Below are 12500 nucleotides of genomic sequence, written 5' to 3'. Positions count from 1 at the left end.
CTCTCTGACTCCACCCTCTCTCTCCTCCAGACGCCGAGGGCCTCCAGCGGGCGGTGGAGGGGAGGGCGGCCTCCGATGAGGAGGAGGAGGAGAGGGAGCGGGGGAGGGAGGAGGGGAGGGAGGAGGGGAGGGAGCGGGGGAGGGAGGAGGGGAGGGAGGAGGGGAGGGGTCGGTGTTGTCTGGTGGAGATGAAGAAGTTCATCAACAGGCCTCACACCTGTGGCCAAGGGTGAGTACACACACACACACACACACACACACACACACACACACACACACACACACACACACACACACACACACACACACACACACACACGTCATTAGAGGCTGATACATTGGATGAAGCATGTGACGGTCCTTCTGTCTGTAGATGTCAGCCCCCCGGGTCCTCAGGCCAGGCCAGGACGGGACACGCCCGGCCAGGAGAGGTGGGAGAGGCACATGAGAGAGGAGACATTAGTCACAGCAGTTGGATGTACTGGTGGTGGGCTTGTCCCAGCCCTGTGGCAGAGACCCTTGGTCAACCAGGAGAGCAGATGGAGGGGTGGGTGGACGGATAGAGAGAGAGGGATAAGGGAGTGGGTGGGTGGACGGATAGAGAGAGGGATAAGGGAGTGGGTGGATGGATAGAGAGAGGGATAAGGGAGTGGGTGGATGGATAGAGAGAGGGATAAGGGAGTGGGTGGACGGATAGAGAGAGGGATAAGGGAGTGGGTGGATGGATAGAGAGAGGGATAAGGGAGTGGGTGGACGGATAGAGAGAGGGATAAGGGAGTGGGTGGGTAGAGAGAGGGATAAGGGAGTGGGTGGGTGGATAGAGAGAGGGATAAGGGAGTGGGTGGATAGAGAGAGGGATAAGGGAGTGGGTGGGTGGATAGAGAGAGGGATAAGGGAGTGGGTGGGTGGATAGAGAGAGGGATAAGGGAGTGGGTGGATAGAGAGAGAGAGGGATAAGGGAGTGGGTGGATGGATAGAGAGAGGGATAAGGGAGTGGGTGGGTAGAGAGAGGGATAAGGGAGTGGGTGGGTGGATAGAGAGAGGGATAAGGGAGTGGGTGGGTGGATAGAGAGAGGGATAAGGGAGTGGGTGGGTGGATAGAGAGAGGGATAAGGGAGTGGGTGGGTGGATAGAGAGAGGGATAAGGGAGTGGGTGGGTGGATAGAGAGAGGGATAAGGGAGTGGGTGGGTGGATAGAGAGAGGGATAAGGGAGTGGGTGGGTGGGTAGAGAGAGGGATAAGGGAGTGGGTGGGTGGATAGAGAGAGGGATAAGGGAGTGGGTGGATAGAGAGAGGGATAAGGGAGTGGGTTGATAGAGAGAGGGATAAGGGAGTGGGTGGGTGGGTAGAGAGAGGGATAAGGGAGTGGGTGGATAGAGAGAGGGATAAGGGAGTGGGTGGGTGGGTAGAGAGAGGGATAAGGGAGTGGGTGGATAGAGAGAGGGATAAGGGAGTGGGTGGGTGGGTAGAGAGAGGGATAAGGGAGTGGGTGGGTGGATAGAGAGAGGGATAAGGGAGTGGGTGGGTGGGTAGAGAGAGATATAAGGGAGTGGGTGGGTGGGTAGAGAGAGGGATAAGGGAGTGGGTGGACGGACCAGTTCTTGGGGACGGTCCGATTATTGTCCCCAGGTGTGATCTTCATGCCTTGTTGTTGACCAGGGGCCGACCGGTGGGGAGGGCTCGGGGCCCGGGGCCCTCCTGGAGGAGCCGGACCGGCCCCAGGTGGCCCTGCTGGAGGAGAAGGTGGCCCACGCGCTCGCCCTGCTGCTGCAGCTACGCAAGAAGGTAGAGCGTCCTCCCCCTGGGGTCAGACGTCCTTCAGACTGTCCCCTTTGACCTTCAGGACCTATTCTATACATGTCTTATGTCCCCTTTGACCTTTAGGACCTATTCTATACATGTCTTATGTCCCCTTTGACCTTTAGGACCTATTCTATACATGTCTTATGTCCCCTTTGACCTTTAGGACCTATTCTATACATGTCTTATGTCCCCTTTGACCTTCAGGACCTATTCTATACATGTCTTATGTCCCCTTTGACCTTTAGGACGTATTCTATACATGTCTTATGTCCCCTTTGACTGCTATAGGACCTATTCTATACATGTCTTATGTCCCCTTTGACCTTTAGGACCTATTCTATACATGTCTTATGTCCCCTTTGACTGCTATAGGACCTATTCTATACATGTCTTATGTCCCCTTTGACCTTTAGGACCTATTCTATACATGTCTTATGTCCCCTTTGACCTTTAGGACCTATTCTATACATGTCTTATGTCCCCTTTGACCTTCAGGACCTATTCTATACATGTCTTATGTCCCCTTTGACCTTTAGGACCTATTCTATACATGTCTTATGTCCCCTTTGACCTTCAGGACCTATTCTATACATGTCTTATGTCCCCTTTGACCTTCAGGACCTATTCTATACATGTCTTATGTCCCCTTTGACCTTTAGGACCTATTCTATACATGTCTTATGTCCCCTTTGACCTTCAGGACCTATTCTATACATGTCTTATGTCCCCTTTGACCTTTAGGACCTATTCTATACATGTCTTATGTCCCCTTTGACTGCTATAGGACCTATTCTATACATGTCTTATGTCCCCTTTGACTGCTACAGGACCTATTCTACATACGTGTTTTATGGCTGAAGAAAAATGTAAGCCCGAGCCGCTCCTCAATAAGTGAAACAGTAGGCGAGTTTCAGGTCAAGCATGCGTTGTGTTGCCTCGAATAACATAATGCATTCTGGGATCAAAACATCAGAAATGCTAGTGATAACTTCCTTATGCGACGTGTCACATGACTGGTGGGAGCTCCAGGGTAACTCCCTCCGTCTGCTTTTCTGTGCACATGGTCTCAGATGAATGCCGACATAAGACACTCCCCTCAACGTATCAAAGCGTTGCCCTGGTTGGTTGGAGTTACCACGTGGACTTTCCCACGTGAGAAATGACACAAAGGGGTGCCCTCACAAACGATGCTTCTACGAGAAGGGCGCCTGTGCCCGACTTGACGTGGTGGAACTTGACTTCAGACGAGTTCCACTGGATGTTCTCTCGTGCTGCATGAGCTCAAACGCAGGCGGTCTGAAACACGCCTGTTGTTTTGTTGTTGTTTGTGCTCCAACTGTCCTTCAGTAACAGGGTGACGTCAGTGTGCAGTGGGCGGGGCTGAAGTGCACAAGTCTGTGTGTGTGTGTGTGTGTGTGTGTGTGTGGAGATCTGTCTGGGTGGTGTGTGTGTGTGTGTGTGTGTATGTGTGTGTGTGTGTGTGTGTGTGTGTGTGTGTGTGTGTGTGTGTGTGTGTGTGTGTGTGTGTGGAGCTCTGTCTGGGCGGTGTGTGTGTGTGTGTGTGTGTGGAGCTCTGTCTGGGCGGTGTGTGTGTGTGTGTGTGTGTGTGTGTGTGTGTGTGTGTGTGTGTGTGTGTGTGTGTGTGTGTGTGGAGCTCTGTCTGGACGGTGTGTGTGTGTGTGTGTGTGTGTGTGTGTGTGTGTGTGTGTGTGTGTGTGTGGTGCTCTGTCTGGGCAGCGGTTGACTGTGATGACCGCGAGAAAGTAGTTTTCTTGGCCTCTTAATGTAGTAGTGTGCCGACCCGGTGGGTGTGGACGGTGAAGCTCCGTCTGAGCAGCAGTGCTGCTTATTAAAACGCTTTACAGTTACAGTTACACAACGACGCTACTAAGAAGATATCATAAAGTTAGCGTCGTAGCCATGGGGATAACACAGCCCGTATTTTACCCACGTTCCTAAAACTCTCAGCCCAAAACACATTTGTTGAAGTCACCGTGTCTGAATGTGAACCAGCGGCTCTGAGCGTGGATCTCTCTCCAGAACGTTCCCTGCAGGGCTGTGGGGGAGGCCTCAGCGGAGGAGGTGTGCAGCAGAAGCAGGCGTGGTAGGTTCTGTACTCAAAGGTTGTTCTGGAGGATGGTCGTCCACTGAATGTGCATGAATTAGGTTTAGAAAGGCCTACCCGTAGGCCTTTCTAAACCTTGCTTTAATCTTCTTATTGCTGCTTCCTCCGTCACTAAGGGCCCGCCCAGATGATCCAAGTGGCGGACGCGCTCTGTGGCCAGCTCCAGCTCTCGACCAATGAGATCGTGCAATGCGAGGATGGTTGCCATGGAGCCAATGAGGAGGGCGGTGAAGGGGGCGTGGCTCCATTTGGGATGCACACCAAACCGTCTAGCTGCCCCAGAACCAGCAGCAACGCGCTGCTCATCTCCTGTTAGCAGAACAAACACTGCTGATACATCTGGTTAATACTGCCTGCTTTAACATTACTCTATCACACACACACACACTGTTTATACATCTGGTTAATACTGCCTGCTTTAACATTACTGTATCACACACACACACACACTGTTTATACATCTGGTTAATACTGCCTGCTTTAACATTACTGTATCACACACACACACACACACTGTTTATACATCTGGTTAATACTGCCTGCTTTAACATTACTGCTTTTTATGTCATCCCTACACTCAACGTTCACGGCAAAGTATGAGGTTATGGTGATGATAGATAATACTGTTATGTTAAACCACAGTCATAGTTCTATTATTTTGTGTTTATATTTGCTTTAGACAATCGTGCACCCCTGACTACTTATTGTATCTGACGTCTCAAAGCCACACATGTTCGGATTAATTATTGTGAACTCTATAAGCCTCTACTTTATAAGCATCCTTCTCCATGACAGGGCTTTGAGACTGTACATGGATGTACAAGGATCAGGTAGTCATGTTAGTAAATGTCATATAACATAATTTATGTTTTGTTTATTTTAATTCTATTTTTTTATATGATATATATTTTTTAATTTACCAGGTCACCAAAGCTATTGTAATGTATTAAATGATTTCCTTTAAAGTATTAACCCTGAATGCATCGACTGACATTGTTCTAATTAAAACTACTACATTAAAGTGAACTTCGATTACACTATTTCGTGTTAACATGGGGGATATTCTGTATTCCCAGATACCAACGAAGACACAGAGCCATGGTATGAAATAATAAAAGTCCTTTATTCCAGCAATTCACCAAGTCCTGCAGGGGCCAGGAGAGCAAGCCTTCTGGAGAGGCATCACAATGCAGCAACACATTTACCTCTGCCTGAGTATGCATACACTTTTTTTTTTTTGCTATTATAATATATTAGAAGTTTGTTATGGGCCAGTGATATTGTATTGGTAATCTATATGGCTACCTGCACTCGCCACGTAGTTCCTAAAGTGGGTTGGATTTAGGTATAGAAATGGATCCTTTGTGCTATACACAACGCACTAATTGTGCTCAAAATCATTGGTTAACAATAAGTTTAATGGTTTTAGATTTTATAGAGTTAGATAAGACAGTTTGGTCTCCCATGATTCTCAGCTGTTTAGCCTTATAAACCCAAATATAAAGTGATAATTACAACATGATAATCAATCTACTGCACACCTGTTAATAATAAAAGTGAATTAGAGGGACACACCCCTGTGTTGCACGTGGCTCCTGATTGGTTCACTTTAGATTAAGCCTGAAACATCTGCACATTGGTTCCCAGTGCCAGACCAGGGGGTGTTTGAGGGGCTGTTTATCAACTACTGATCAATTGAGGCTAGCTACAAAGGTTTTACTGGCCCATTGCAAAAAATAGGGAAAACATAATTACATACAAACTGTGACATAGAGCTGTGCCAAATGAAATGATAAAATAAACACCTTATTTATAGAATAAATATAGTATGTACAATTTTCTTTGTGTGCATCTAAAAATAAATAGACAAAACTTGCCCCACAGAAGTATTCACAACTTTCCATTGAAAACAAGGCAGGGTGCTAGTACAAGTTTGTGAAATAGAGGTGAGCGAGTACAGATCTCAGACTTTCTGAACACAGGTTTATAAAGGTCTGCTTTCTACCGGAGCCTGGCTCTTTGATAATCCACGTGGAAGAGCGTCAGTGACTTGACAGCGATGCCCCCTGGTGCCCGGTTCTATATTACAGTACTCTGAAGGGGGGTAGCGTCTCCTTCTACTTTGAGGTGGATGTTTGTATGTTCTTTACACGAAGCAATTATCAGAACAACAAAAATGAAATAAAACTAACAAAGTTATTAAAAAGGTTAGGAAAGCCTCCAGAATTGACTCACAATACAGAATTGACAAACACAAATTTATAAAATCAGTTAGAGACAAAAGAAAGAATAACAAACGGATACGATTCTTCAAGGTTTTGCACATCCGTGGTATGTGCCCTGCACATGCTATTTTTTTATGGACCCTCAAAACAACACATATTTCTGACAAGGGGTGGATAGGTCAAGCATTAGATGCAGGATTGGACCTGAACAAAGAGCTTTCTCTCCGGTCACATGTACTTGGTACAGGCCCTCAGACAGCCCTTGTGCTTTCTTTTTCTTTCCAAGTATCTGTCTCCTCTTTGTTCTGCCTGACTGCTTTGCCTTACAGAGGGCAAGACACTGTTTATCAACCCACACGGCCTTCCAGCCATATGGAAACAGAGTATTTGTGTTTGTGTGTGTGTGAGTGTGTATGTGCGCGTGTGTGTGTGTGTGTGTTTGTGTGAGAGTGTGTGAGAGTGGTGTGCGTGTGTGTGTGTGTGTGTGTGTGTGTGTGTGTGTGTGTGTGCGCGCGAGTGTGTGCGTGCTTGTGTGTGTGTGTGTGTGTGTGTGAGAGCGAATCTGTGAATGTTTGTATTGTTTTAGAAAAAAGGCAACTTGGAAGCATGTAGCTAGTATCCTGGGTGAGCAGGTTACATCGAGAGTAAAGAAACAAGCGTCACGGCGCTGAGTGAGAACAGTGTGCCCAGGAAGGTCCCTATCCCGTCGATTAGGAACAACAACAACCAGAACATTCTGGAAGGCAAACCGTCAAGCCAAGTGTAAAAGACAATAGCAGACATGCAAATGACAGCTTGGGGAACGAGGCCTGGAGGCCCACATGGGCCATAAGAAGGTCGCCACCTTGGTTCAGTGAAAATCATGAAGGACAAATTAAATTGAAGTGGGAATTTAACAGATCAAAAGGTCAGATTTAATGAAGATACATTTCTCATTTAGAAAACATCTGATTAGGTCAACTTTAATTTGGCTAGAAGCGGCTAACCCACATCGATCGTACCGGCCAAATGATTTAATTTATGGAACACAAAAAGGAGCTTTGATTCCCGGAAATGAGCCGTCCAGGAGTGGAACAGGACAGGAGAACGGCTCAAAGTAAAGCGTGAAACACCAACTGGTGCAGCTCTATATGAACTGGTGCAGCTCTATATGAACTGGTGCAGCTCTATATGAACTGGTGCCGCTCTATATGAACTGGTGCAGCTCTATATGAACTGGTGCAGCTCTATATGAACTGGTGCAGCTCTATATGAACTGGTGCCGCTCTATATGAACTGGTGCAGCTCTATATGAACTGGTGCAGCTCTATATGAACTGGTGCAGCTCTATATGAACTGGTGCAGCTCTATATGAACTGGTGCAGCTCTATATGAACTGGTGCAGCTCTATATCCAGAGGGCCGAGGGTTAAGTCACTGCTAAAGGGGAGTCTACGGGCCCACAGTCACCATCTTGACAGCCGCATTTTAAGGCCAAAGTGACTCTCGGTTTTAAGGCCAAAGTGTGAAAGAGATTAAATCATTATAAAGACGATACAATAGCGGGAGAAAGCTCTGTCATAGCCCTATGTACTACATTACAATACCTACAATTATTACAATATATTTCAATTTTGTATTTTCTATAGATAATAGAAGCACTTAGTGATTAAGCATTCTACGCCTGTCTGTGCGTGTATTTTAACATCTGTCAGTCGCTCTGTCAAATTATACTTTTTTTTTTCAAGTGTTAAAAGTTTATCTCATCTTTACAAACGGTGCCATCATCCCCATTGAAAATAATGAGGACTGGCTTCAGGAAACAAAACAGACAGTGATTCATATCAAATTATCAACAACTAGAATAATCATTCAGTCAAAATAAAGTAGAATAAGGAGAAGCAGTCGGTAGACTGTTTAGTCGTGTGAGGGGTGGCTGCAGTCTAAGTCTGGACGGGTTGGCTTCATGCACAACACACTCCCACATATACATAAACGTTTGTACGTGTATAAATATACATATTGATGTATATATAGTATTTTCCTTCACACACTGAGGAGTAGGAAGTCCACAGCTAAAGGCTCTGCTGATGGCCGGCGTGGGCGTGGTGGAGGCGGCCCTACACACATCACATGTCCGCTCTATGGGAGGGCTCTACGCAAGTCACCATGCAAGCTTGAGTGGTTGAGCGCTTGTTTGGGTGTGCGTTTCTGTGTGTGTGTATGTGTGTATTTCTGCCTGCCTACGTGTGTGACTGTTTTGATAGGTGTGTTCTGATATCGGGGTATCAAGTGTGCGTTACATATGTATTTGTGTGCCTCACAAGTGAGTGTGTGTGTGTGTGTGTGTCGCTGATCTTGAATGTTGTTTTGGGTCGATGCCTGATGGTTAGCGTGTTGCCGTGGCGATGGGCCGCGGTTCAGTCGCCCACGTCCGTGTCTCGGTCCCCGATGAGCCAAAGCACGTGGAAGCAGAGCGCCAGGAAGCCGGTGCCCAGCAGGTCCCCGAGCGCCGTCAGGTAGGGGATGGAGAAGTTGTCTGGGTCCATGCCCCGCCCCCACATCCAGTGCACCATCCAGTCGGCCAGGTACAGCAGGATCAGCACCTGGGCGTCATCAAAACAAGCCCCGCCTCCATCAAAACAAGCCCCGCCTCCATCAAAACAAGCCCCGCCTCCATAAAACAAACCTCCATGAGGACAAACCCCGCCTCCATCAAAACAAACCCCGCCTCCATAAGGACAAACCCGCCTCCATCAAAACAAGCCCCGCCTCCATCAAAACAAACCTCCATGAGGACAAACCCCGCCTCCATCAAAACAAACCCCGCTTCCATAAGGACAAACCCCGCCTCCATCAAAACAAACCCCGCCTCCATAAGGACAAACCCCGCCTCCATAAGAACAAACCCCGCCTCATCAACACAACAATGCAGGCAAATGTGTTTTCATTCATTCATAATTTTGTTTCACTATCTGTAGGCCTTCATATCTCCCTGTTGGTTTGACTTTATGTCACTATCTGTAGGCCTTCATATCTCCCTGTTGGTTTGACTTTATGTCACTATCTGTAGGCCTTCATATCTCCCTGTTGGTTTGACTTTATGTCACTATCTGTAGGCCTTCATATCTCCCTGTTGGTTTGACTTTATGTCACTATCTGTAGGCCTTCATATCTCCCTGTTGGTTTGACTTTATGTCACTATCTGTAGGCCTTCATATCTCCCTGTTGGTTTGACTTTATGTCACTATCTGTAGGCCTTCATATCTCCCTGTTGGTTTGACTTTATGTCACTATCTGTAGGCCTTCATATCTCCCTGTTGGTTTGACTTTATGTCACTATCTGTAGGCCTTCATATCTCCCTGTTGGTTTGACTTTATGTCACTATCTGTAGGCCTTCATATCTCCCTGTTGGTTTGACTTTATGTCACTATCTGTAGGCCTTCATATCTCCCTGTTGGTTTGACTTTATGTCACTATCTGTAGGCCTTCATATCTCCCTGTTGGTTTGACTTTATGTCACTATCTGTAGGCCTTCATATCTCCCTGTTGGTTTGACTTTATGTCACTATCTGTAGGCCTTCATATCTCCCTGTTGGTTTGACTTTATGTCACTATCTGTAGGCCTTCATATCTCCCTGTTGGTTTGACTTCATGTCACTATCTGTAGGCCTTCATATCTCCCTGTTGGTTTGACTTTATGTCACTATCTGTAGGCCTTCATATCTCCCTGTTGGTTTGACTTTATGTCACTATCTGTAGGCCTTCATATCTCCCTGTTGGTTTGACTTTATGTCACTATCTGTAGGCCTTCATATCTCCCTGTTGGTTTGACTTTATGTCACTATCTGTAGGCCTTCATATCGCCCTGTTGGTTTGACTTTATGTCACTATCTGTAGGCCTTCATATCTCCCTGTTGGTTTGACTTTATGTCACTATCTGTAGGCCTTCATATCTCCCTGTTGGTTTGACTTTATGTCACTATCTGTAGGCCTTCATATCTCCCTGTTGGTTTGACTTTATGTCACTATCTGTAGGCCTTCATGTTCTGTTGGTTTTCACGTTGACTTTCTGTCTGTTATTGTAAACTATTCCTTGGAGGGGAACTCTCCTTGCTTCTGTGTTTAAACAACAGGAGACGTTGTACAGGTTTGGCCCTCTGGAGCAGTGCTTCCTCTGGAGGACAGCCTCACCTGTCTGGTGGTCTGACAGACGCGTGTGTATTGACATCCTTCCTGTTCGATGCTCTGAGGCCTCAGGAGATGGGCTTGCTTCATTTAATTTCACCACAGAGAAAACACTGTGGCTGTGGTGGATCCTCAAACTCAAAGTGAACACAAACAAGATGAACTTCTCACTGAAGTGCCGGTGTTTGGACCTGTTCTTCCTCTAAACCTCCTCCTGAACTCCTCTGAACCTAAATCCGGAGCCACAGAAACGCACCTGCAGGAGGGCGGCGCACAGGTAGAAGGCCACGAAGATGGAGGTCAGGGTGGTGTGTCCACCTCTCATGGAGCTGATGGTGTAGATGAAGACCAGGTGGCCGGGCGCCACCAGCATGAAGAGGACGCGGGCCGAGCGCGCGTTCAGAGCTGTACGGAGGACCAACGGAGAAGTGTCAAAATGACTTTAGTATTGGAATACAGCCCTTTATTTTTTACATTGAAGGCATTTAGCAGACGCTTTTATCCAAAGCGACTCACAATGGTTAATACACACATTGACACACAGACGAGGAGTCGACCACACAGGCTGACAGCCAGCCGGTCAGGAGCAGTCAGGGTGAGGGGTCTCACTCAGGGATAAGAGGAGGAGGAACCGGGGATCAAACTAGCAACCTTCCGGTTACAAATCAACCTACTCTACCTCCTGAGCTAGGCCGACCACTTTATCATGCATTGTTTTGTCTGCGTTTCAAAGTACAAGTTCAATATTTCATATGATATATTTAGTATTAAATGCTGCAGTGCCTTGTTGGTTGAGATCAGCTATTCTCTGGTGCTTTACATGTACAGTGTTTAAGTAACACAACCTATTAAATGTCTGCCACGGTGGCCAATTAAGTTTGTAACTGCCAGTTAAATAACAAATGGCTAGAGACCAATTTTAAAACGAGCTGCAAACCGACACGTACACAGGCCCTGAAATAGCACGCACATTACCCACGTCACATTACCCACGTCACATTACCCACGTCACATTACCCACGTCACATTACCCACGTGGAATTTATGATGCAATTCAATTCCATCAGACCAATTGTGGTGTGGAAGAAGCAACAACAATGGAATATTCCAGCAGTCTGGACGACTTACAGGAACCGAAGAATGAGGTGCAAGGTGTGGGGCACTTCCTGGGGGGGTAGTTGGGGTCTCCCAGGGGCAGGCCGTTCATGTGCAGGTAGGTGGAGATCCTGCTGGCCTGGACCGCCACCAGGTTCCCGCCAACGCCTGGAGATAAGGATCACACACACATTATATTCTATACGGTTACAGCTTCCTATAATGTTTTTGCCTGTTGAACCCTTTCACGTTTCACTACAGGTGAAGATGAGCGCTATGTAGCGGCTCTGTCTGGGGCCGTCCGTACCGTTGATGACGGGCGTGAACACAGCCATGCCCGCGTAGTTTGGGTTGGACACCGTCTTGTCCAGGATGAGACCCCCAACACTGAGGAGGAAGCATTAGGTTTATTAAGAAATCTATCTCAATCAATTCACCTTTCAATTACACAAGCAATATTTTTTCATAATTTACAGATGCAAATTTCCTATTTTCAAAAGTGATTAGGAATTGGAATATATACCGTATCCATAGCAGCCTCTGGATGAATTTGGAGATATTTATTGATAATCATTTCTTAGCCTGGTGTATTTTAGTGTGTGTGTGTGTGTGTGTGTGTGTCTACTGTTGTGTGACGTCTCTGACAGTCACCGCTTGTGTTACCTGCTGATCGCCATGGCGATGATGACGGGCTCCCAGCCCGAGTACAGAACCTCCCTGGTGGAGGGGATCCTCCGGGCGATCAGCACCCATATGGGACACAGCGCTATGAACACCACGCACACCAGGGGGCTGGCCCAGTCGCTGTGCTCTGAGGGGGACACACACACACAGCGCTATGAACACCACGCACACCAGGGGGCTGGCCCAGTCGCTGTGCTCTGAGGGGGACACACACACAGCGCTATGAACACCACTCACACCAGGGGGCTGGCCCAGGTGAACATCTGGGACAAAGGTGGCTCAGGAGGTAGAGTGGGTCGGCTGGTCACCGGAAGGTCGCTGGTTGGATCCCCGGCTCCTCTAGCGGAGTGTGGAGGTGTCCCTGAGCGGACCCCCCCCTGACTGCTCCTCTAGGAGTGTGG

At 47.4% G+C, this 12500-nt stretch overlaps 2 protein-coding genes across 2 annotated transcripts in view; one reads left to right on the top strand and one right to left on the bottom strand.

Annotated features, from left to right (window-relative positions):
- Window positions 1-4244, top strand: part of LOC311338295 (EF-hand and coiled-coil domain-containing protein 1) — a gene marked incomplete at both ends in the record, with an annotated part of 8641 nt that extends 4397 nt beyond the window's left edge. Inside the window, 5 exons of the mRNA XM_084463517.1 lie at window positions 31-229; window positions 374-431; window positions 1660-1785; window positions 3844-3907; window positions 4045-4244. Coding sequence (XP_084319643.1) covers window positions 31-229; window positions 374-431; window positions 1660-1785; window positions 3844-3907; window positions 4045-4244 — 647 coding nt within the window. The remainder of the gene's footprint in view (window positions 1-30; window positions 230-373; window positions 432-1659; window positions 1786-3843; window positions 3908-4044) is intronic.
- A 786-nt stretch (window positions 4245-5030) lies between these two features.
- slc41a1 (solute carrier family 41 member 1) overlaps window positions 5031-12500 on the bottom strand; it is a 21643-nt gene continuing 14173 nt past the window's right edge. The window contains exons 5-9 of the mRNA XM_084464861.1: window positions 12079-12226; window positions 11723-11802; window positions 11449-11583; window positions 10577-10725; window positions 5031-8737 (exon numbers count right to left, since the gene is read on the bottom strand). Coding sequence (XP_084320987.1) covers window positions 8552-8737; window positions 10577-10725; window positions 11449-11583; window positions 11723-11802; window positions 12079-12226 — 698 coding nt within the window. The 3' untranslated portion in view covers window positions 5031-8551. The remainder of the gene's footprint in view (window positions 8738-10576; window positions 10726-11448; window positions 11584-11722; window positions 11803-12078; window positions 12227-12500) is intronic.

This window comes from Micromesistius poutassou (genome assembly GCF_964030765.1).
Source record: "Micromesistius poutassou genome assembly, chromosome: 2".
Classification (NCBI taxonomy): domain Eukaryota; kingdom Metazoa; phylum Chordata; class Actinopteri; order Gadiformes; family Gadidae; genus Micromesistius; species Micromesistius poutassou.
Note: the sequence above shows the minus strand (reverse complement) of the source record. Positions and strands in the feature narration are given on the sequence as shown.